General features: G+C 44.6%; 1 protein-coding gene across 1 annotated transcript in view; it reads left to right on the top strand.

The window, feature by feature from the left end:
- The window catches only part of PDE2A (phosphodiesterase 2A), a 505,027-nt gene that overhangs the window by 302,583 nt on the left and 176,425 nt on the right, over nt 1-26,019 (top strand). Inside the window, exons 4-5 of the mRNA XM_033947538.1 lie at nt 21,043-21,152; nt 22,995-23,050. Of these exons, the coding sequence (XP_033803429.1) occupies nt 21,043-21,152; nt 22,995-23,050 (166 nt within the window). The remainder of the gene's footprint in view (nt 1-21,042; nt 21,153-22,994; nt 23,051-26,019) is intronic.

A 26,019-nucleotide genomic window follows, 5' to 3' on the forward strand; every position in this document is an offset into this window, starting at 1 on the left:
TAGAACAATGAAGCCATTGTGACATCACTGATGAGGCATTATGACATCAGGGAAAGGGATTGGAACTTCTACACCGCCTTTTGTAGTTATCTATATAACACCAATCAAAATAATCACCCCACATTGATAAAAAAAAACTGAGACTACCAATAAGAATGAAAGAAAAAGCCTCAGGTAAGCAAATATGTGGAAACAGATGCCATGACTTTTACATGTGCAGGGGTTAAGTCAGGCGTGTCAAAGTCCCTCCTTGAGGGCCGCAATCGAGTCGGGTTTTCTGGATTTCCCCAATGAAAATGCATGAGATCTATTTGCATGCACTGCTTTCATTGTATGCAAATAGATCTCATGCATATTCATTGGGGAAAACCTGACTGGATTGCGGCCCTCAAGGAGGGACTCTGACACCCCTGGCTGGTCATATTCGAAAATGTAAAGCACAGGTGTCAAAGTCGGTCCTCAAGGGCCACAATCCAGTCGGGTTTTCAGGATTTCCCCAATGAATATGTATTGAAAGCAGTGCATGCAAATAGATCTCAGGCATATTCATTGGGGAAATCCTGAAAACCCGACTGGATTCCGGCCCTCGAGGAGGGACTTTGACACCCCTGATGTAAAGATAAGAGCTCATTTAGGAAAATGCTGATAATACAATTATTTCTAGATGCATTTCTTTGAGAAATTAATCTTATGTAAGGGTTGAATCTGTTTTGTTCTTAACTTGTTCTGAATTTTACAATCTTTTAGGTATGTAACTGTTTGTAAACCGATTTGGAATAAAACGGTAAAGAAATTTTAAAAATAAATATGCCCTACCAACCTCCATCGACAACATCGGCATAGAAAAATTTCAAGCGCAACAATTGCCAAAGTTCAAAATTCAAAACCAGTGCAATTCAGCCTAGCGGTTAGAGCTACAGCCTAGGTTGTGGGTTCAAAACCCATGCTGCTCTTTGTAACCCTGGGCAAGTCACTTAATCTTCTACTGCCCTAGGTACATTAGACGGATTGTGAGCCCACCAGGACAGAAAGGGAAAATGCTTGAAGTATCTGTATGTACACCGCTTTGAGTGTGGTTATGCAGTATACAAATCCCAAACCCTTTCCCTGATGTCATAATGCCTCATTCCACCAAAGCCTAAGAGCCAACCTCATCAGTGATGTCACAATGGCTGGATTATCCTAGACTTGGCTCACATAAGAGCTGCCATACTGGGACAGAGCGGAAGACCATCAAGCTCAGTACAGTACTCCGTATCATATTTCCAACAGAGACCAACCCAGGTCTCAAGTATCTAGCAAGATCCGAAGTAGTAAAACAGATTTTATTCTGCTTATCCTAGGAATAAGAAATGGATTTCCCTAAGCCATCTCAATAATAACCTATGAACCTCCCTTTTAAGAAATTATCCAAACCTTTTTTAATAAGAACATAAGAATTGTATCTTGTGAGAAGAGGACTTTATAGTGGGCATGCAGTGGGATTTCTCTCTAGGCCAGGGAACTCTTGCTCAGAGGGATATACCGTCTATACGCAAATATAAACCAAGATTTTGGGGCCCCCAAAATGGGGGTCTCGGTTTATATTCGGGTCAACACTGACCTGCCCCCCCCCCCCCCGAACTTGTTTGTAGGCCTCTACCGGGCCTGCCATGAGACCTGGTGGTCCAGTGGTGGCTGGGAAAGGAGAGATCCCTCCCACCTCCTGTCCCAGCCTGATTCTAATTATTTGTATCTCCCTCCCACCTCCCCTATGCACCTTACGTATCTCTGGTGGTCCAATGGGGAATCACGGCAAGAGCGACCTTCCTTCGCACCCGCCCATGCAGAACCGATAGCTAATTGGCTGCCGCAAGAGAGTTTACATGCTTTCAGTGGCATAGCGAGGGTTAGAGGTGCCCCTCCCTACCTTCTTCTTTGCCCCCACCCCCACCTGCCCCTTCCCCTCCCCCTCATGCTGCGTCTGCGCCCCTCCCTTGCCCCCATATCTCTTTAACATTCGCTGGGCGAGCATCAACCGCATCCTGCTGCTCGTGCCAACATCAGCTCTTCCTCTGATGTCAGTTCCTGGACCAGCACCTAGGAAGTGGCATCAGAGGAAGAGGCAGCACTGGCGTGAGAAGCAAGTCGGAGTTGCTGCTCGTGCTGGGAACCTTAAAGAGGCATGTGGGAATGAAAGGAACGCGTGCGGCGGTAGGGGGTGGGGAGGGGAGTGGAGAAGAGGGCAGGGGAGGGGCACCTCTCACCCTCGCTACTACTCCTCCCCTTCAGTTGCTTCATTTTCCCTACCACCATCGCAAAGCTGACACTCGCTTCTTGTTAAAATGAAGACGGTCGTTAATCTTCACATGCAGTAAAAATATGACATCACTTCTAATGACCCTCATTAATCTTGCGCCTCTGCCTCAGGCGATTTCATTGCACTCTGAGCAGCCCATAATCTGCCTTTCACAAAGACCTGGGCTGCGCCTATGAGCTCCGGATCAATGCCCTCGACACCCAGGCAAGAATGAGAGCTGGGTCCTTGACGAGGTGCAGAGAGGAGGCTTAAGGTACCGTGCCTTCTGAAAACCCTTCTTAATTGACGGTCCAGGACGAACTCCCTTTGCTGTCTGTAATTGTATAACGAGAAGACATCATAGGTAGTGTTACCGTATTTTACAAAGGAATAGCCTGGACATATAACCCCCATCCTGTTCTGCCTCCAGCTCCGCCCTGTTCTGTCCCAGCCCCACCCCCCAACCCTGACCCTAGCAAGCCTCTTCTCTTCTGCTACGAGCTCCGGTCATGTCTGGAGGGCATGGAACATGTATGGAAGCGTCTGACATCATCCGCACATGCTCAGAGGCCCTCCATGCGCGTCAGGGCTTTCCAAAACCCGGACATATGCTGGGTTTTGAAAAGCCCAACCGGGAGGCCGGACAGTCCTCTAACAAGAAGACATATTTGGGTTTTCCCGGACGTCTGGTAGCCCTAATCATAGATAATATTCCGATCTCCTTGATACTGCACAAATGTAACACAGTGGAGCAGGAGTCCTCAAATCCAGTCCTGGTTTTCTGGACTTTCACAATCAACAGAGTTCTGTTTGCATTCACTGCTTCCATTGCATGCAAATAGATCTCATTGTGGAAATCCTGAAAACCAGGGTGTGGACCTCAAGGACTGGATTTGAGGACCCCTGGTGTCCTACAGTACAATATGAGAGTTGTCTTCAAACATCAACGTCTTACTAAAGATACGAAGATCCATTTTTCAAGAGTTCAAGTTCCAGTTTATTAGTATTTGATGAATCGCTTATTCGGTTTGCTAAGCGATGTACAGAATTATAAAAAAAAGTAAAATTACAAAAAAGACGAACCAAATGACAAAATTCTTGAAGACAAGACAAACTTGAATTGGGAGGGAAGGAGGAGAAAGTTACAACTCTTTTTAGGAGAAATAGACAAAAAAGGAAGAGAACAAAGTTAAAAATCTGAGAATATTTAACAAATCTAAAATTTAAATGTTAAAAGCATCTTTAAAAAGATGGGATTTTAAGGATTTTTTAAAGGAGGTGAGATCTTTTTCATTTTTAATATTGGGGGCCCATTACGGAGAACGTATCAGATCTTCTCGTGCCTACTATTAGGTAAGTTTTCAGCTGAATTTAGGAATTGCTCTGGACAACTCCAGAGTGCTGGAGGGGTGGTTTAGAAATGTTTTAAAAAAAGAAAGTAGAAATTTATGAATTTAAGGAGGTCATTTAACACAGCATTTGCACATGTAAATCAAGGGCGTAGGCAGCCCTTTGACTTTGGGGGCGCCCCCCCGAAAACACCCACGCACACTAAACATACCTTGGCTGGTGGAGTTGCCCGAGCCCCTGAGCCACTTCTTTCTCCTGATTCTTGGCGTGTCTTTGGCCATCACTGGGATTTCACCTGCATGAGCGAACATGTGCGAGAAGTCCTGGCGGTGGCTGGAGGTCGGTGTCAGGTCAAAAGCGAGCCGGGACAAAGGCGCACCCAGACAATTGAGCGCAGCATGCGCTGCCGCGCCGCTCTAAATTACTGTTTTTAGTGCTCCGACGGGGGGGCGTGGGGGGGAACCCCCCCCCCACTTTACTTAATAGACATCGCGCCGTGTTGTGGGGGCATTGTGGGGGGTTGTAACCCCCCACATTTTACTGAAACCTTCACTTTTTCCCTGTTTTTAGGGAAAAAGTTCAGTTTATAGTAAAATGTGGAGGGTTACAACCCCCCAAACCCCCCATAACGCCGGCGCGATGTCTATTAAGTAAACTGGGGGGGTTCCCCAACAAAACCCCCCGTCGGAGCACCTAAAAACTGTAATTTAGAGCGGCGCGCGCTGCGCTCAATTGTCGGCACACGCTTTTGTCTTTCGCGCCGTTGTCTATGAACCCTGGAGGTCAGCTGCTAAGTGCCAGGAGGGGCAGCAGCTCATGAACTGGCTGGCAGGGCATCGGCATCCCTACCAGCTGTTCAACAGGGTGCTTCAGTTCTAGAGGGGGCCTGAGCCCAAGGTGTGGGGGGGGGGCCCAGGCCCCCAAAGCCTCCCACGGCTACACCACTGACACAAATAGTGGATTCACACACGTAAAATGTCCTACGTATCTAAGAAATGATTTTAGAAATGATATGTAGATTTATATCCTGCAGACTGCTTTTTCTGTGTGCTTGACGCAATCAGAACAGTTTACATAGGGTTACTAGATGTCTGGATATAGAGGACTGTCCGGGTGTCCGTACGTGTTTTCAAAACCCGGCAGTTTGTCCAGGTTTTGAAAAGCGTTGAGCTTGGGGGCCGCGTCTGCAGGGCCTTTGCACATGCGTGGATGGTGTCACAGGTATACGCGCATGCGCAGAGACACTCTAGATGTGGCCCCCAAAGAGTCAAGGTTTGTGTGGGGTTGGAAAGGGGCGGGGCTGTGGGCAGAATGGGGCGGGGCCACGTGTCCTCATCTTTGATGAAAAAAATCTGGTAACCCTAAGTTTACATATTCTAGACAGGTTCTTGTTTTGTGTTTGGGGCACTGAAGTGTTAAGTGACTTGACCAGAGTCACAAGGAGCTGCAGTGGGAATTGAACTCACAACCTTAGGGTGCTGAGGTCGCTGCTCTAACCACTAGACTTCCACTCCTGGTGGCCTATGTTGCTACCTCTCCCACCCCCACCCCCCTGGTAGCCAGAACTGAGATTGTGATCTCATAATGCATGGTTCCACCAATAAGAGTCAACCTCATCAATGATGTCACAATAGCTCGACTTGCTATACTGCTTTTTGTGTGTGGTTACAGTCAAAGCGGTTTACATATTTTAGACAGGTTCTTATTTTTTATTTTGGGGCAATGAAGAGTTAAGTGACTTGACCAGAGTCACAAGGAGCTGCAGTGGGAATCAAACTCACAACCTCAGGGCACCGAGACAGCTACTCTGACTACTAGGCCATTCCTCTTCTGGTTGTGGAGGTGGGCTGAAAAAGCATTAATGTATTTTCAATTTTACAATGTCAATAAAAGCAGACTTTCAAAAATCTGCCCTTCAGCACTTACACCCGCTTGGAGAGATGCACATCAGCTGTTTTGGAGGAGATATTGAGGGGGAGTTGGGGGTTCAAAACCACCTCCGCAAGTTAAAGTCAGAGTCCTAGAGCTATGCTCCTTAGTTCAGTGGTTCCCAACCCTGTCCTGGAGGACCACCAGGCTAGCCCTAATGAATATGCATGGAGCTGATTTGCATGCCTGGCACCTCCATTATATGCAGATCTCTCTCATGCATATTCATTAGGGCTAGCCTGAAAACCCGATTGGCCTAGTGGTCCTCCAGGACATGGTTTGGAACCACTGGGATACATGACACGGTTTATAGGATAGCTGTTATGCCCTGGGCCTGGACCTAACTTTCGGTGTGTCAGTTTGTACCAACTGGTGCAAATCCTTGTCCCTAGGGTGATCAGGTTACCCATTCCAGAAGGGAGACGTTGTGGCCAGTCTTGGTTTAAAAATTACATCCCAAACCAGTGTAGTCTTTGTAATAATAATAATAACAACAACAGTGAAATCAGTGCTGCAGGTCCCATGATGCACCAGGATGAGGTTGACAGAAATCCAGGACTGGCCACATCTCCCTTCTGGAAGGGGTAACCTGGTCACCCTATACACAAGACAGAGAGAGAGAGAGAGAGAAAGGCAGAAAGAGAGTCCCAACGCCAGAATCGGGGAAACAATTCTATCAGATTTGCATTTGAATTATTAATCAATGTCTGAGCTCTTGCTGCTTTTAATTAATATGCACACAGGTAGTCTCTGTGGCAGGGGAGGCGTTAATGAGCCCGTAACATGTCTGTGTTTTTGTGTGTGTAATTGGCTGCAAATACAACCTGCGAAGCAACCAGATGATTCAGCTCTCCGGGCACTGTACCAGTTTTCGGCTGAATACCTGGAAATGTCGAGCTTTTGTAGATGATGACAGATAAAGGCCACATGACCCAACAAGTCTGCCCTGTAAGGACCTTGGGGTTGTATCTGCTAACCATGGCAGGCCACTTTCCTTGCAATGTGCAGCTGTTTTAAGCTGGAGTGTTCTAACTTTGGTTTATATCCTGTCTTGTGGGGATCCACTCTTTTTTGAATTCCTGCACCATGTTTTCCCTTCACCTCTTTCGGGAGTCCGTTCCAGGCATCCACTACCCTTTCCATGAAAAAGTATTCTCTGATGTCGGTTTTGACTCCATCTCCCTTCAGCTTCGTATCACGTTCTCTGGTTCCAGAGCTTCTCCTCATCTGGAAAAGGTTCATTTAATTAGTAATTCCTGTCACGTGTTTTCACTTTTTCATATTTTTCCTGATGTGGCGAGCGTAACTCAAATGTACACGAAAGCTTCTTTACTTATGAAGCCTCAACCCTGGATATTTAATGCTCGGCCATATGTCCAAGCCCCGGCTTTTAATATCCAGGGCTAATTCAATCATATGGGTCCCACCTGAATATTAGCCAGGACTCACATAAGGGTATTTGTCCAGATCACTGCCCTCTAATCAAAATTCTTATCCCACCCCCCCAAATCTTGAAAGCTCTTGCAGATCTGCCTCCCTCCCCTCCCTGAATATCTGCAAAACCCCTTAGTAAAATAGTAACATAGTAGATGACGGCAGATAAAGACCCGAATGGTCCATCCAGCCTGCCCAATCTAATTCAATTAAATTTTTTTTCTTCTTAGCTATTTCTAGGCAAGAATCCAAAGCTCTGCCTGGTACTGTTCTTAGGTTCCAACTACTGAAGTCTCCATCAAAGTTCACTCCAGCCCATCTACACCCTCCCAGCCATTGAAGCCCTCCCCAGCCCATCCTCCACCAAACGGCCATACACAGACACAGACCGTGCAAGTCTGCCCAGTACTGGCCTTAGTTCTTCAATATTTACTATTATTTTCTGATTCTAGATCCTCTGTGTTCATCCCACGCTTCTTTGAACTCAGTCACAGTTTTACTCTCCACCACCTCTCTCGGGAGCGCATTCCAGGCATCCACCACCCTCTACGTAAAGTAGAATTTCCTAACATTGCCCCTGAATCTACCACCCCTCAACCTCAAATTATGTCCTCTGGTTTTACCATTTTCCTTTCTCTGGAAAAGATTTTGTTCTACGTTAATACCCTTCAACCCTTCAAGTATTTGAACGTCTGAATCATATCTCCCCTGTCTCTCCTTTCCTCTAGGGTATACATATTCAGGGCTTCCAGTCTCTCCTCATATGTCTTCTGGCGCAAGCCTCCTATCATTTTCATCGCCCTCCTCTGGACCGCTTCAAGTCTTCTTACGTCCTTCGCCAGATACGGTCTCCAAAATTGAACACAATACTCCAAGTGGGGCCTTACCAATGACCTGTACAGGGGCATCAACACCTTCTTCCTTCTACTGACTACGCCTCTCTTTATACAGCCCAGCATCCTTCTGGCAGCAGCCACTGCCTTGTCGCACTGTTTTTTCGCCTTTAGATCTTCGGACACTATAACCCCAAGGTCCCTCTCCCCATCCATGCATATCAACCTTCCAATCCTTCTCCCGCCCTTCCCCTCCCTGAATATCCACACAGCCCCTTCTGATCCCCCTCCCTTCCCCCCAAAGATTCACAAAGTCTCTTCCAAAACTCCTCTCTTCCCTCAAACATTCACAACACCCCACCCCCCTATGGATGGTTGCAAGCTTACCTGTCCCATCACTGCTGATCTAGTAGGGGAACAGGGAGGAAGAATACCCACTCATGCCTGCTCATCGCAGCTGCCTCTTGAAAATGGCAACCGTGACCTCTAGTGTCAGTCTGTACTTCAAGCATTTTCTCTATCTGTCCCAGCGTTCTCACTTCTTACAATTATCTATCGTACCTGGGGCAGTAGAGGATTAAGTGACTTCCCCAAGGTCACAAGGAGCAGCGTGGGGCTTGAACCCACTACTATAATCTCTCCTGACCCTGGAAAGCCCTTCGGCAACCCCTTTACTCAGTGTTTGTCTTTGAGTTCTACAGAGCTCCAAGCCAAATACTCAGATGTGATAAGCTTTTAACAGGTTACATCTTATCAAATTAATCGCACGGTGCCTATCTCAAAAATATGAACCAATGTCTAGGCAGGACCTGGACAAACAGAGACAGGTGCAGAGAGTACTCAGGTTTGCAACAGAAGCAAACACCAAAATAAACTTAACCATGGTATGTCTCTCGTTAAAATTTTCATGGATGGATCTGATGTTTTAACAAGCATCATGGATAATGTTTCTTTGCTTTTGTCTGCTGAAAGCAAACGGCCTTTTCTAAGAATGTTTGCAAATGGTTGATAAAGATCCAATCTGTAAATGTGCGTGATAAGATCATGGCCAGCTTGGAGCTTGTTGACTTCATAAAGGTTCCACGTAGGAGTGGTTGAGGGTAGAAAACATGGGAGCGTAAGGTAAGAAACGTACTGTCTTCCCTTGTTATCGTGGGTAAGTCACATCACCCTTCATTGCCTCAGGTACAAACCTAGACTCAGGGGACAGAGACATATCTAGAGGGAGATGCAGTGAACCTCATGGTAGAGGCTCTACCAGAAAATACTTCACAAAAGTCCATAGTCTGTTATTGAGAAAGACATGGGAGAAGCCACTGCTTGCCCTGGATCGGTAGCATGAAATGTTGCTACTGCTTGAAATTCCGGAACCCTGCTACTCTTTGGGGTTCTGGAATGTTGCTACTCTCTGAGTTTCTAGAATCTTGTTACTCTTTGGGATTCTGGAATCTTGCTATTCTTTAGGATTCTGAGTGGAATGTTGCTCTCATTGGGGTTCCGGAATCTTGCTAATCTTTGAGATGCTGGAATATTGCTACTCCTTGGGTTTTGGCCAGGTACTAGGGACCTGAATTGGCCACGGTGAGAACGGGCTACTGGGCTTGATGGACCATTGGTGTGACCCAGTTAGGCTATTCTTATGTTCATAAAGTACGGCAGCATACTACAGTCAATGAGCATGATTTATTAATGTCACCTTTCCTCTCAGTGGCTGCATGGTGATTGGCTCAGGCACTAGCAGGAAGGTATCTCCTTCCCTGCCATACCCTTTGTAGAGACCCCCCTCCCTCCCTGAGCCAACCCCCCTTTCTACAATTAAAAGATTTCCCTGGTAGCCACAGTGGTTTCTCACACACCCACACATACATTTCCCTGATGGTCTTGCAGTGATTCCCAACCCTGTCCTGGAGGAACACCAGGCCAATTGGGTTTTCAGGCTAGCCCTAATGAATATGCATGAAGCAAATTTGCATGCCTATCACTTCCATCATATGCAAATCTCTCTCATGCATATTCATTAGGGCTAGCCTGAAAACCCGATTGGCCTGGCGGTTCTCCAGGACAGGGTTGGGAACCACTGCTCTAGACTCTAGAGCAGTGGTTCCCAACCCTGTCCTGGAGAACCGCCAGGCCAATCGGGTTTTCAGGCTAGCCCTAATGAATATGCATGAGAGAGATTTGCATATGATGGAAGTGATAGGCATGCAAATTTGCTTCATGCATATTCATTAGGGCTAGCCTGAAAACCCAATTGGCCTGGTGTTCCTCCAGGACAGGGTTGGGAACCAATGGACTACTCTCTCCTCCCAGACACAAACCTTTTTCCTCCAATAAAAAAAAAAAAAAAATAAAATCCCTGGTGTCTAGTGGCACCCTTCCATCCCTAATCCCTCCACCAGCCACCCAAGCCCATCCGATGTCCGTTTTTCGTGATCACTGTGTTTGCAGCAGCAGAGCGTTGGAAGTAAAAATGAATGATGAAGGCCCCGATGAAGGCTGACGTTGTCACTGGCAAAGAGCTGTTGAGATAAGTGTTGCTGTTTCTTCTCCAATTGATTTTGGCTATACGTATACACAATTTTAGCTTTTCTTTTGTTCTTTGTTTTTGAGTTTTTTGGGCTGGATATAAAAATTAAATAACAGTTTTAACCCAAGTTAGATAGAAATAGAAATAAAGTTCCTATTTAAGGGTGGGAAGGACGTTTGACGTAAATGATTATATGGCATTTCATCAATCCAGGATAAGGACCTGTTTCATATATAAAATAACATATATGTTATAAGAGGTTCTATGTACTGAGTCCATAACCTTTATATGATACTTCAACCTCCGAGTTTATTTTTCACTTGGGAGAATTTGTTTATTAAATGGGGTATCGTATGAGCGGTCTTAATTGAAATATGAGTTACATGTTATATTGAGTTTCAGATAAATTGTGACACTGGTGTGTAAGAAAATTTTTATATTTTTTTGGATTATTACATTACATTAGAGATTTCTATTCCGCCATTGCCTTGCGGTTCAAGGCGGATTACAAAAGAATTATAAACGGTAGTTTACAATGGAAGATCATTTGTCATTTCTAGAGTAAGTCAGGTAGTTTCAGTGTGGCGGGAAGAGGGAGGGAGGAAGGATGGTATATGTGATGTTAGGGCTGTTTCAGGAATTTCTTGAAGAGTATAGTTTTTATTTCTTTTCTGAACATCTTCTACTCTGGGGTAGTTATCAATAGATTGGAGATCTGGTTATCCGATATACCCCCTTTTTTTGATTGATGATGTACCTCACAGGAGAGGCAGGAGCATTGCCTCAGGTGCTGCCATCTTGAAAAATGGTGGTACCTGGGGAATTTTCCCTTTTGTGGCAGCAGGATCCATAAGGGTATTTGTTCAGATCACTGCCCTCTAACCAAAATTCTTATCCCACCCCCCCCACCCCCCAAATCTTGAAAGCTCCTGCAGATCTGCCTCCCTCCCCTCCCTGAATATCTGCAAAACCCCTTAGTAAAATAGTAACATAGTAGATGACGGCAGATAAAGACCCGAATGGTCCATCCAGTCTGCCCAATCTAATTCAATTAAAAAAATTTTCTTCTTAGCTATTTCTAGGCAAAAATCCAAAGCTCTGCCCGGTACTGTTCTTAGTTCCAACTACTGAAGTCTCCGTCAAAGCTCGCTCCAGCCCATCTACACCCTCCCAGGCATTGGAGCCCTCCCCAGCCCATCCTCCATCTTCAGGATGTACCACACAGGATGTACCAGGATCTGGGGATGGGAAGATGACATCAGGGATTTAATTTTTTTTATTTGAGAAAAGAGGGTTGGTTGTCTGACCAGGAGATGGAGGGGAGGGCTACTAGACTACCAGGGAAATATTTTGAACTGGAGAGAGCGAGAGGGGGGGGTCAGGTCATTGAGGAGGGGAGCCACTAGACCACCAGGGGTACCGGTGCAGGCATCCAGGGGAAGATGGACAGGTTGGAGGGGGAAGTGGCGCCGGCAGAACCCCACTCTTCTCAGCCTGGCGTGCTTTCGTAGAAGTGGATTTTCAGAGGTCAGAGGTCACTGCACTACAAATGTCATGAGTTAATACCCAAGCAGCAATTCTTAGGCATCAAAGAAAATCATTAAGGAGGGATCTGAAAAAGAATTATGGGTGTTCCCCCTACCACAAATATCTACCGCTGCTGATTCAAATGTGTATTTCATTTTCTTTGTTGTAAAATCTATTGGGAAATGTAGTGACTGAGCCATATAGCTTTAATTAATGGATGCTATATATATATATTGACAAAGAGCAATTAAACTGTTTAGCCGTGCCAACCTGTGGTTCAATACGCAATGCATTTTTTTGCCATTTGGGGAGTGACCTAATAGTTAGCTATATTATCACACTCAGTTTCATGTTATTATTCTTGGGAACCAGGCCATTCATACTGGGATTTTTATATACCACTTGGACAAGGTGTATTAACCGGTTTACAGTCAGGTACGCAAGCATTTTCTCTCTCTCTCTGTCCCAGCGGGCTCACAATCTATCTAATGTACCTGGGGCAATGGGGGGATTAAGTGACTTACCCAGGGTCACAAGGAGCAGTGTGGGATTTGAACCCACAACCTTAGGGTGCTGAGGCTGTAGCTTTAACCACTGCGCCACTCTAGAAATCAAAATGTAGTACAAGTGAGCCAAGTATAGGACAATTCAGCCATTGTGACATCACTGATGAGGTTGGCTCTTATTGGTGGAATGAGGCATTGTGACATCACAGTATCAGCTCTGGTTACCAGAAACTTTTCAGACTATTCAATTTCTATACTGTTCTCCCAGGGGTGCTCAGATTGGTTTACATGCATTTATTCAGGTACTCAAGCATTGTTCCCTGTCTAACCCGGTGGGCTCAGAATCTATCTAATGTACCTGGGGCGATGGGGGGATTAAGTGACTTGCCCAGGGTCACAAGGAGCAGTGTGGAATTGAGCCCACAACCTCAGGGTGCTGAGGCCGTAGCTCTAATCACTACACCACTCTCTCCTCCCACTCTTTTTAATCAGAGACCTACACAAAGACAACAGAAATAATACAGTTAACCCCTCTTGCCAAATAAAGAAGGGGCCCAAACGCAAGTTAAAGTATCGAATCAAGCATTATTGAATGTTTCTGAATTGTTAGAAACTTCAGACAGAGAAACAGTTGTACCTTCTACAATGATTTTGACCGTAGCTCTCGCCATAGATAAAACATGGTTATTGAGACTTTTCTTTAAAAATAGACAGAAAGAATTCCTTGGTTGCAAAATACAAATGTTTCCTGACCTCTCCAGAGAAACTCAAAAGCGACGTAGAGAATTTTTGATGTTGAAATCTGGAGTCACTTCACTGGGAGCAACGTTTTACTTGAGACATCCTTGCAAGTGTATTATTTGCTACCGTTCACTCAAATCTGTTTTCTTTGAACCACAACAGTTAACTGCTTTTCTGGCTATGTCTCGACTGGATAAAGAGAAATCAACAGCTCCATAATCATATATCTGCCCATTTCTCAGTGTTGTCTGTATTTTATCTTCTAATAATAATTTATTTTGCTCGCTTTAATGTAATCTTGGATCCACATTTTGAGGACTTGAGTTGAGCTGGTTGGAAGAATTTTCCTGTATTTAGTTTTTTATTTCGATTGAATATGATTTATATTGGATATAGGTCATATCTTTACTAACTTACTTTCTGTACAAGTGATTACTTGGTATGTCATTTGAAAAATTAATAAAATAATTCAGAATACAGTTAACCCCTATATAGGGTTACCAGATTTACCCGAAAAAAAAACTGGACCCCCAAGCCCGCTGAGTTCTGCCCCATTCCACCATCCCTAGCCCCGCCCCCAGAAGGCATCCATGCATGCATGGACGCATGTTGTCACTGCATGAAGAGACTGGGGGCAAGATTCTCTAATATTGAAGGACACCCCTTGCACCTCCCCTCCCTTCCCTTCATCCAATAGCGCTGGCACACCTAGGATTGACAGAATGACATAGCGTTTGGCGGCAGTTCTCCATATATTGTGCTCCAATAATGTAATCACACGATATGCGTGCCTACGGTGTAGCTTTTCCCGGCACACGTATACCGCTTACCGTGGTCTTTTCCGCGCATGTGCCGACTGCTATCACCATCGGCTCACCACATGTAAATTTGGCGACCCTCCGCGAACCTCATTTGCATGTGCGTTGTTTTTTTTTAAGAATGACTCATCATTTTGAAATCGATACATTTACGGCCGTGACAGCGGCCCAGTAGATTTTACCGCCAATATTAGAGAATCTTGCCCCCAGTCTCTTCATAGCCAGACGTCCTTCCTTAGGGCGTGCTGTACTTCAGAAGGGGAGCTATGAGACAGACCTCCCTCCCCTGGTGAAGTCACTTAATAAGTTCTCTCCTTCATTCAGCAACTGAGGGTAAAGCTGGTAGTTCTTTCCCTTAGCCCCTAGAGCAGGCATCTGAGGCTCTGGCGTGATTCTGAGTGATAGTCCATGCCTATTAGAAACATAGAACATGACGGCAGAAAAGGCCCACGGCCCATCTAGTCTGCCCACACTAATGGCCCACCCCCTAACTACCTCCATGAAGAGATCCCACATGCCAATCCCATCTTTTCTTAAAATCTGGCACGCTGCTGGCCTCAATTATCTGTTGTGGAAGATTATTCCAGCGATCAACCACCCTTTCGGAGAAGAAATATTTTCTGATGTCTCCATGAAGTTTCCCACCCCTGATTTTCAACGGATGCCCTCTTGTTGCCGTGGGTCCTTTAAGGAAAAAGAGATCCTCTTCCACCTTGATACGGCCCGTGACATATTTGAACGTCTCGATCATGTCTCCCCTCTCTCTGCGTTCCTCGAGTGAGTACAGCTGCAACTTACCCAGTCGTTCCTCATACGGGAGATCCTTGAGTCCTGAGACCATCCTGGTGGCCATTCGCTGAACCGACTCAACTCTCAGCACGTCTTTTTGGTAATGTGGCCTCCAGAATTGTACACAGTATTCCATGAGGGGTCTCACCATGGATCTGTACAACGGCATTATGACCTCGGGCTTACGGTTGACGAAGCTTCTACGGATACAGCCCATGATTTGTCTGACCTTGGATGAAGCTTTTTCCACTTGATTGGCAGTCTTCATGTCTTCGCTAATGATCACCCCCAAGTCACGTTCTGCTACAGTCCTTGCTAGGATCTCACCATTTAGGGTGTAAGTCCTGCATGGATTTTTGCCACCAAGGTGCTTGACCTTGCATTTTTTGGCATTGAAACTTAGTTGCCAAGTCTTTGACCAATGCTCCAGCAGGAGTAGGTCCTGCATCAAACTGTTGGGCACTGTGCTTTCATCTGTTGTGCGATTGCCTACTATATTGCCCCTCTTCATCTTGGTGGGCCCTCTCTGACGAAGGCTTTACTACTGGATCTTCCCCTCCGAAAGATCAAGCTGAGATGCCATTGGGACATTTGTTCAGAACAGACCTTCTGTTTAATTGGCATCTTCTCTGGAGCCAGGACTAGAATGGTTCTCCTGCAGCTTTTGATAGGCTAGTAGCCCCCCCTCTCTCCCTGACCCAATGACCTTAACTCCCTCCCCTCCACCCCCTTTTCACTTTTAAAAAAACTTTCCCTGGTAGTCTGGAGTGCGGTTTATTGTGTCTTACAGCTATGCAGGAAATTATATTGGGACTCCAGCTGCATATGTCCTTGGTACCCACACCACACGCTCCATAACGGCTTGCTCCATCTCCAGGGGACTCTGAAATCATTTCCTGAGGATGCTCCACTTGCTTTTCTAACCATGTACCCTCCTTCCTGTGCTGCCCCCTTCCTGGTGGGCTACTGCTCGTCGACTCAGATGCGTTTCTTTTTTTCTTCGTTATAAATTCCACTGTGAAATCATCGCCATCTGAACTGCTCAGCTACTTGCATGGGAACCGCACAGGTCTGTTGCTGTGGGACAGCGACACCCTGTGGTTAAAATTATAGCATCCATCTGTTGAAATCTGGCAACGGCATCAAAACAGTTTGATAAATTAACACACCGGGTTTCATGTCATTATTCTTTTCAAACCAAGAGAATGCTGCTCTGCTGCTCCGTTCAAATTACCCTTCCCCTCCTCCTTCCTGCAGGAGAACGACGCACACAAACAAAACAGAATTGGAAAGAGTTCCATGAACTGTTTAATTATTTTAAACGGTTATAATCCGCTTTATTTTACCAAAGCGGCTCACAATTCACATCCACAGCTTATAATGCTTACAGTCTTACAAGTACAAGGGCTTCTTTTACTAAGCTTCCCTAGCGGTTTTAGCGCTCATGCTAGACGCTATCGCCTCCATTGAGCTGGCGTTAGTTTTTCCGCATAGCGGGGGGTTAGCGCGTGCTAAAAACGCTACCGCAGCTTAGTAAAAGGAGCCCCAAGTACATAACGGGTAAAAAACAGAGGTCAGGGATACAAACACGATCACATAAGTGTCTTAATAATCGTGTCCGGGATGTGCATTATATAAAGACCTGGATGGAATGCATTGAATGGACCATTAAAATTATGTTCTAACTTTTCATCATTCAAAAAACTGTGAATAAGGAATTCCTGCTCTCATGTAGTTTTCCTAGGCTCATTTTATTTGCTGAATTTATTTTTTTACTGAGTTTGTATTTTAGTATGTTTTTGGTTGAATTTGTATTTTTTTTGTGGGTCTCTTTTTATGTACGTTCATTTGTAATCCGCCTAGTTGCCAGGCGGAATAGACATTTTAAAAATAAATAGTAAGATAATCTTCGTTGAGAAGCAGAGCGCTAACAGAAAAACGCCTGTACAAAGAGGTAAGTTTTGAGCCATTTTCTGAATTGCAACAAATCATCGCAGAGCCTCAGACATGGCGTTCCACAGAACAGGTATGGAACACCGAAAAAAGGGGGGAAAAAACCCCACGCAAAGTCAAATTCCAAAAATCAAGTGGGGCGTGGGATAGACTGCGTCAACCTGAATTAGACACTCTTTATTTATGCAGATCAACTTAAAATATAATACATATTAAAACACAATACATTTGAAATCACATAAAATGTCAAAAGTCCTGTGAGCAATGACCCAAAGGGTCCTGTATCCAAAGACCCGACACGGTCCGTGTTTCAGCCCCTCAGGCAGGCCTCTCCTGCATTGTGTTTTAATATGTATTATATTTTAAGTTGACCTGCATAAATAAATAGTGTCTGATCCAGGTTGACGCAGTCTATCTCATGCCCCACTTGTTTTGGGGAGTTTCACAGAACGGGCCCAGTTTTACGAGCTTTCTTGTTTGAAATTATAATTGTGTGGTAGCAATGGACTCTGGGGAGAATGATCGATCGCAAGGTGCGTTAACAGGCTATGGGGAAATAGTCACCAGGATATAATGCATCAGGGATAGACTGAGGGGAGAATGGCCCATGATATGGTTTAGTATTGATAAGACGGCGGAAGGAATAGCTGTATAATCCAGTGTCACTGTGAGGACGCTGTCAGGAGAAAAGGACCCCAGCAAGAAGGCCTCGAGATCCCCTGGGCTTTCACGTTTTGAGGGTTGCTATTCAGCCAGCTGCGATCAGCGTTATGCTTACCGCCATGGCGCTAAACCCAGAAAATCAATGCTGGGCCATGTCCAAGCAAAGGCATCGAATTTCTGGAGCCACATAACACATAGTCGGTTAAGTGTCATATTCAGTGCTGAACCGGCTACGGATTATCTCATGAAGATAGGGCTGACTTTTATGTGGTCCTGTTTACGCGGTGACCTTGGCTGGTTACGTTTTGAATATCAGCACTTTAACTGGTCAAGTGCTGACTCTGACTCGGGAATGCCCTGCAGATAGCCGGTTTTCAGTTCAGCACTAACCGGTTATTTGCAGTGGTGCTAACCAGTTAAATGGTGCTGAAGAGACCAGATAGCTCCAAACAGGCAATTTAAGTGGCCGGAAGCTTCCCACTGGATAAACCGTCTGATCCCTCCTCCCTTCTATTTCAATCCGGTTGTTGTGTGCTCAACCAAACTGCATCAAGCAAAATGTAAACCCAAAAAAGCAGGGCTCTAGGGCTGGGGATTCACCCAATCCCCCAGAAGGCCCTGAGGGCACTCCTCTGAATTTGATTGGTTGAGCAGCTTCTGCCTGCCGCCTGCTCAACCAATGAAATTCAGAGCAGTGCCCTAAGGGCCTTCAGGGGGTTGGGTGAATCTCCTGAGGACCCTGACCACAAGCCACGGCCTGGGAGGCTAGAAAGCTTGCATTCTTAGCCCACATGTTTGTACTCTTGAGTGTTTGAGTGGATTTTTTTCTTTTTAAACATTGATCTAGTAGCACTTCGAAGACTCGACACTGACAGTGTTTTGGTATCTGTGCCTTTGTCAAGAGTTTCAGAGGCTGATTCTCTATCATACAAATAGAGTAGGGGTAGGCCATTCCGGTCCTCGAGAACCGGAGCCAGGTCAGGTTTTCAGGATCTCCACCAAGAATATGCATGAGATAGATTTGCATGCACTAGCTCCTTGAGATGCAAATCTATCTCATGCATATTTATTGTGGATATCCTGAAAACCTGACCTGGCTCCGGCTCTCGAGGACCGGAATTGCCTACCCCTGCCCTAGAGGAGGCCATCAAATCCATTTTGGTAGGGTAGGAGTAGGCAATTCCGGTCCTCGAGAGCCGGAGCCAGGTCAGGTTTTCAGGATCTCCACCATGAATATGCATGAGATGGATTTGCATCTCAAGGAGGCAGTGCATGCAAATCCATCTCCTACATATTCATGGTGGATATCCTGAAAACCTGACCTGGCTCCGGCTCTCGAGGACCAGAATTGCCTCCCCCTGGAATAGAGCATAAAAACGCAGGCCAATTGTCAAAGCGAGCGGGGAGGTAACCAGTGTCCAAAGCCTTCAAGACTCTTGACAATGGCACAGATGCTGAAACACTATCAGTGTCAAGTCTTCGCTGTGCTACCAGCAATAAAGAGAACCTTGAACTTTCATACCCGTGGCTGATTCATTGGCATCTTATCCTCACGACTCCTCTGTTCTGCTCAGTATTTCTTCCAGAGCAAGATTATTTTCCAAATGGCCACAGAGCGCCTTCCACATCATAGTGTTCTTTCCCATCAGTACTACAGCTTTGCCACGTAGAGACCTACAAATCTGCTGCATTTGTTGGGCTCCAACGTTATCCGCCCCCGCAAATGAAACATTTTGGATAATCATCCAATAATTGTATGATTTTGAGAAAATAGTTTGACTTCCATGTAGCCCTGTCTTCCCTAGGCATCTCGACAGTGCTTCCAAGGATTCCCACACAATGGGTTTAAAGACGAGTTGTAACTCACGCCAGGACTCCGAGGCCAAAAGGCTACGTGGAAGTCAAACTATTTTCTGAAAATTATACAAGTACTGATGGGAAAGAACACGTCTCTTAATTTTTCATGCGCTCATCATGCTTAACGTGGTGAGTTCTCTGCACAGTGCTGTGTACACTGATGGCTCTGTCAAAATTATAAACACTGCTTTCTTTGCCACTGACTGGAAAATTCTGTGTAATAATAATAATAATTTTATTATATACTGCCAAAGTCATGATAATTTGAGGCGGTTTACAACAAGAGGTGCTGGACAATCAGAGAAATGATCACAATACAAAGTCATCGAATACGAGCTTACAGAATGGAGGAAGTGAAAAACTATAAAATTCATAGGTTACAAATCGATTAAACAATTTCGTTTTTACTGATTTTCTAAAACTAAAGTAGGATGAGGAATGCATGATAATGTTACCCGGCCAATCGTTCCATCCAGGAATCTTTAGTAGCGGCAGGCCTTTATTGTCGGATAGGTGAACGTATGAATTCTACGTGTGGGCCTAATAGAACTATCCAGATTAAATTGAGAAACCAAGTACATAGGGGCCAGACCAAATATTGATTTATAACAAAGACAAAAAAATTTAAACAAAACTCGTGCTTCCAGGGGCAACCGGTGAAGTTTTTGATAATAGGGACTTATGTGTTCCCATTTTTTCAACCCAAAAATCAGTCGAACTGCTGAATTTTGAATAACTTGGAGTCTTTGGAGGGTTTTTTTGAAGGTTCCCAAATAAATGATGTTACAATAATCAAGCATGCTTACAATGGAAGATTGAACCAATACGCGGAATGATACTGCGTCAAAATATTTTCTGATGGTTCTGAGTTTCCATAATATCGAGAAGCATTTTCTAACCAATAAATCCGTGTGTACATCTAGAGTAAGGTGTCGGTCCAGAGTCACTCCCAGAATTTTTATGGAATAGTCAGTAGGGAATAATCTTCCACAACAGGTAATTGAGGCAAGCAGCGTGTCAGATTTTAAGAAAAGATGGGATTGGCATGTGGGATCTCTTCATGGAGGTAGTTAGGAGGTGGGCCATTAGTGTGGGCAGACTAGATGGGCCGTGGCCCTTTTCTGCCGTCATTGTTCTATGTTTCTATGACCTGTCCATTCAAAAAAAATCGATATGTTGCCCAAAGTCTAGCACTCGATTTTGCATGCAGATTGAAGATCTGTACGCTAGTAATTGGCTTAATTGGTGTTAAATAATCAATACTTGGGTTTAACATGCGTTTAATTGCTAGTCATTAGGAATTATGAGCAGATCTGCCCTATGACCTGTTCTATGAAATGCGCACCTAGTTTATATAGCGTGCAACCCCAAAGGGTGCTTAGCCATGGGACGGGAAGACATCTTATATTAGTCAAATGAATAATTACTGGATTGTTGGTTCAATGTTGCCTTGATTATGAATGCAACTGCGGGGCAGCCTGAATGGACCACGCAGGTATTTATCTGACTTCGTTTACTAAGCAGGTCATGGACGTCCCCAGGATTTAGGTGCAGAGTTCTAGAATACTCTCATTTCTGTGCCTAACCACTATGAGTTGGTTGCAAACATTTGTTGTAATCTTTGGCAGGCAAATGTCTCTTACCAAAGTTAGGCTCATAACTCCACACTAGGATAGTATTTTCTGAAGGTCGTTCTGCAAGGAGCAACCTTTACTGGCTTAGCGGGGATCATCCCGGTGACTAGCTGCTGTGCTGGTTGGGGAGGGGGTTGAGGGAGTTGTTTCTGATGACCGTAGTGCCTTTGTTTCAAAGAATTACCCTGCTCTTCTTCCCGCAGAGATGCCGTTCTGCGCCACAAGCGGACAGAATGCAGTGGCTTGCCGCAGGTGGAACTGCCAGACCCGCAGATGAGCAGTCTGGTTGCACCGCTACCTCCTGATAAACAAGGTAGGAAAGACTGGCGGGCCGGGCGCCGTTGGCTTCAGAGGCCAGAACTGTCGGGTTCAGATGCTACCAGCACTCTGTATTACATCGTCTGTCCTGAGCCGCTGATCCAGACATCAGAGGCCACGTGCCTTCCCTCCCAGAACTGTCAGATTGGTTTGCAAGAACCACATTCAGGCCTACTGTGAAATAGCAAGGCTTGCTCAATGTCAGTGGTGTCAAAGTCCCTCCTCGAGGGCCGCAATCCAGTTGGGTTTTCAGGATTTCCACCAAGAGTATGCGTGAGATCTATTAGCATACAATGAAAGCAGTGCATGCAAATAGATCTCATGCATACTCATTGGGGAAATCCTGAAAACCCGACTGGATTGCAGCCCTCGAGGAGGGACTTTGACACCCCTGCTTCTACATCAAATGGCACTCAAGGCAAAAATATTGACGACATGGAGGGGGAGCTGCATGCAGAAGCAATTCCCACTTGCTCCTGTGTGGTACAGTTGCCTCAACAAAATAGCTGGCACAACCTCTATCAGCATCCTCGCAGCATCCTGGGTAGGGTTGCCAGATTTTCCAATCGGAAAATCCGGACCCCTAGACCTGCTCAGTTCCACCCATCCCCGCCCTGTAATGCCCTAATCCCACCCCCAGTCTGCTTTAGCCCCGCCCCCCTGCTGCCTGATCTTCTCGGTCCGGGAGGAAGTCTGCGCATGAGCAGACTTCCTCCCTGCCCGGTGCAATTTCAGGAGACTTTTCAAAACCCAGGGGGAGATGTCCGGTGAAATCCGGACGTCTGGTAACCCTACTACTGGAGGACAGATTCTCTAATATCACCGGTAAAATCAGTCAGGTCACTATAGTGCCAGCAAATTGTCTGATGTTGAAGCAATTTTGCATGCAAATGAATTTCACGCAGATCCGTCATAATCCCATCCGATCAGTCGCTGGAAAAGCAACTGACATATGCGCAGAACCGGCAGAGGAAGCTCCGAAACATCTCCTACCAGCTATTCAGGGCAGGAAGACTTTCCTTTCTTTTTTGGGCACAGATGTGCGTGTGTTACACGTGTACAATATCTGTCCCCATTTAAAAAATAAAATAAAATCATGCTGCCCCCACAACGATCGTCCCCTTCTGAGGAAGGTCCCTGAACAAAAAAAAAATTTGGCAGACCACCTGGACCCTTCCTCATCCCTGATTACCCCCCCCCCCCCCACGTGAATATTAGCAGGAGGGATACCCATTCCCTCCTGCCTCGGCAGCCACCTGTCTCCCAACACCCCAAACCCCCACCTTGCCCCATGAATATCGGCAGGAGGGATGCCCACTCGTGGCCACTCGGACCCTCCCATACCTCACTCGACCTTACCCCCAATGAAGATCAGCAGGAGGGATCCCCCTGCCTCAGCCACCAAGATCCCTCAAGCCCCCACACCCCCCCCAAACCCCCAATTTACCCTATATCTTATTCAGAAGATCAGCAAGAGGGATGCCCACTCCCTCTTGCCAGCAGATCTGCCTCTTCAAAATGGCAGGCTTTCCTGGTACTTCCTGGGATGCACTTGGAGGGGACTAAGGCTCTGATTGGCCCAAACACCTAAGGCTGCACCTAAAGCTGGTCCAATCAGGGCCTTAGGCCCCTTCCCAGTGCATCCTGAAGAGGTCCAATGTCTAATTCATTGCTTTCCACATCTGGAGACTGAAACCACAATACTTGTAACCCTTGTGATAGAGGGAAGAACACAATGGATGCAGGATTGCAACACCCAGACCTTAGCCCCCTTCCCCTCCCCTCCCCCCCCCCACCAATTCCTGGTTAACGTCTGCCTTTCCTTTTTTTTTTCCAGTGTTAATAATCCCGTTGGTAGACCAGGAAGTCGGGGGAGTAGTGGCTCTTATTCTGGTAAGTCCAGGAGTCTCAACTTTTGCACATGTAGGGTCTACCCACTTTTATTAGTATTTGGCTCTTATTTTAAAATCTCCATTCCCTGAATGACATGTGTAAAGTGTAAAACGACTGTAATAAGCAGGTATTTGCACGTATAAATTGGAAGGGGATATGGTGGGGGAGAGGTTGGGTTAGCAAGCACCCAATCTACAAATGTGTTCCTCGTTCCAGAAGGAGAATGTCTCAATATTTCAACGTCAGCTTTACAGCTGCTCCCTTGCACCTATAAGTGTAAACCTCCTTCTTATGCTGTGCTAGGCAGTTGCCTAGATCCTGCCTGGATGACGGCAGGAGGGACACATAAAGTTCCACACAAAGATCAACATTAAAAGCTCAAGAACTATCTAATGCATTCACACAAAAAATAAGTAAGATTCGCAACTCCTTTTCCCAAAACACATTAAACAATCGCACTACAATTGACCAAACAGAATTCATACCTATAGCCAAATGTTCAAACTTTAAAATCCCCTCCCTACAAGATATCAAATCATTATTACAACAAGTAAACTTAAAAAATTCCCATTCTGAAATTATTCCACCTTTCTATTTGAAAAAACACTTCCTACATTTTGGTCCCTTCATATTGTCACTTATTCAGAAGAGCCTCCTTACTTCTTCAGTTCCACTTCAATGGAAGACTGCCTATATCACCCCCATTCTTAAAAACTACAAAATTGGTATTGATGATTTATCCAATTATCGTCCGATAGCTAATATACCATTTATAGCTAAATTAACAGAAAAATGGATCTTCAATCAACTCTCTGACTTCATTGAGAACACAAATGCTCTACACCCAAATCAAACCGGTTTCAGAAAATTCCATAACACTGAATATTCATTACTTGGCTTAACATCAAACATACAGTATTTCCTGGATCATCATAAATCTGTAATACTATTTTCTTTAGACATTTCAGCAGCATTTGATACCATAGATCACAAATTGCTCATTAATAGTCTTGTGGAAAAAGGAATTACTGAGAACGTTTTAGCATGGTTCAAATCGTATCTTTCAAACCGTTCCTCTTCCGTTAGATTTAATAATGATGTTTCCGCCCCTCATACTTCCACATTTGGTATACCCCAAGGATCAATTTTGTCCCCTTTACTCTTTAATATTTTTCTCTCACCACTATTAGAAATTTGCCAATCTATAGGCTTTATCCCATTTTCATACGCTGACGATATCCAATTAATTCATCCTCTTGATCTGGAAAATACCACGGAAATTTCTTCTATCAATTACAAACTTGAACAAATACAAAACTGGCTTACCTCAAATAAATTGGCATTAAATATTAGCAAGACCAAAACTATGTTATTTAATTGGAAAAAAGACATACTATTATCAAAACCGTTTGTACTTAACAATATTACTCTTAACCTAGTATCCACTGTGAAAATACTCGGGGTTTTTTTAGATGATAATCTGACTTATCATGAACACATCTCCCACATCGTCAAAAATTGTTTCTTTAAACTACGGCAGATCAGATCAATTACCAAATTTCTAAGTTTACCCTCATTAAAGATCCTAATTCATTCTTTTGTTATATCGAAAATTGACTATTGTAATGCCTTATTTATTAATATTACACAAAAAGAAAAAAGGAGATTACAGACCATCCAAAATACAGCTATAAAAATAATATATAATGCAAAAAAATATGATCATGTTTCCCCACTACTTAAAGACGCTCACTGGTTACCAATAAGTCACAGGACTCTGTTCAAAACAATGCTTCTCATCTTTAAGACTTTATTATCCAACGAACCACAATTTATTTCAAAATCATTAACCCCTTACATAACCCAACGCCCATTACGATCATCGGAACAAAACCTTTTAACAGTACCGTCTCTGAAAATCATAGGTACACGAAGAGCCGACATGTTTACAGTAATGGGACCACAATGGTGGAATGCAATTCCCCAATATATTAGAATTGAACAGGACATTACAACTTTTAAAAAATTACTAAAAACATATTTATTTAAAGACGCTTTTACCTCTGATTGACCTAAACATAATTTTTAATATTGGCTTAAACCTTATTGTTTTATTCCTTTTAAAACCACTTACTTAAAGATTTTCTTTAATGTTCAAAGTGTTTATTTGCTTTAGAGACAGCCTTAGCTTGTGTTTTGATAAAGTTATACCTAGCCTTTTGTTTTTCCCTTTTTTCTAACCCAACATTGTAACTTTATTCTATTCCTTACCCCTCATGTATGTTTTAGATGAAATTTATAATGTAATATGTCAATATTTGTTATATTTTAGCCTCTTGAATACTTTTATTTTGAAAATGTACATCGCCTAGAAATTTTGTAATAGGCGATTCATCAAATATTTAATAAAACTTGAAACTTAAATAATTTATTTGTCAGGCCTAATTTGCTCTTTAAAGCACATGGCGGGATAGATTACAAAGACAAATTTGGCTCCAAAAACAGAGCTTAAATCCTCTTTGGGGGTGAACCTACTGCCACCAAGAGTCCCTCTTCAGAAAATCTAACAACCCCCTTGTCTTCTAATAGGGTCCAATTCCAGAATTTACCAGAAGCCTTGACATGAGTCCCTGAAAGCTACTTGTACCAGAATGTCTGCAAAGCTCTGAAAATCCCCGTTGAAACTCCCTGCTTCAAGCAGGTGCAAGAAACTCAAACGGGGAAAACATGTGAAGCCTCTAATTACTCGGGCTACAGGTAGCTGTCATTGTGTCAAAGAAGACAGTTGGGGTGGGGATCTGGGATTTTGGTGTGTAGGTTAAAATCTCCCACCATCACTAACCTTTAGATAACATCGGGCCCACCTCAGTAAGCAGACGGAGGAGTTCTTGCACAGAGGCTGTGTTAGTTCGAGGTGATTGGTATAATATGAGCCGCCAGATTACGAGACATTCTGATTCGGTTAGATG

The sequence above is a fragment of the Geotrypetes seraphini genome, chromosome 6, assembly GCF_902459505.1.
Source record: "Geotrypetes seraphini chromosome 6, aGeoSer1.1, whole genome shotgun sequence".
NCBI lineage: Eukaryota > Metazoa > Chordata > Amphibia > Gymnophiona > Dermophiidae > Geotrypetes > Geotrypetes seraphini.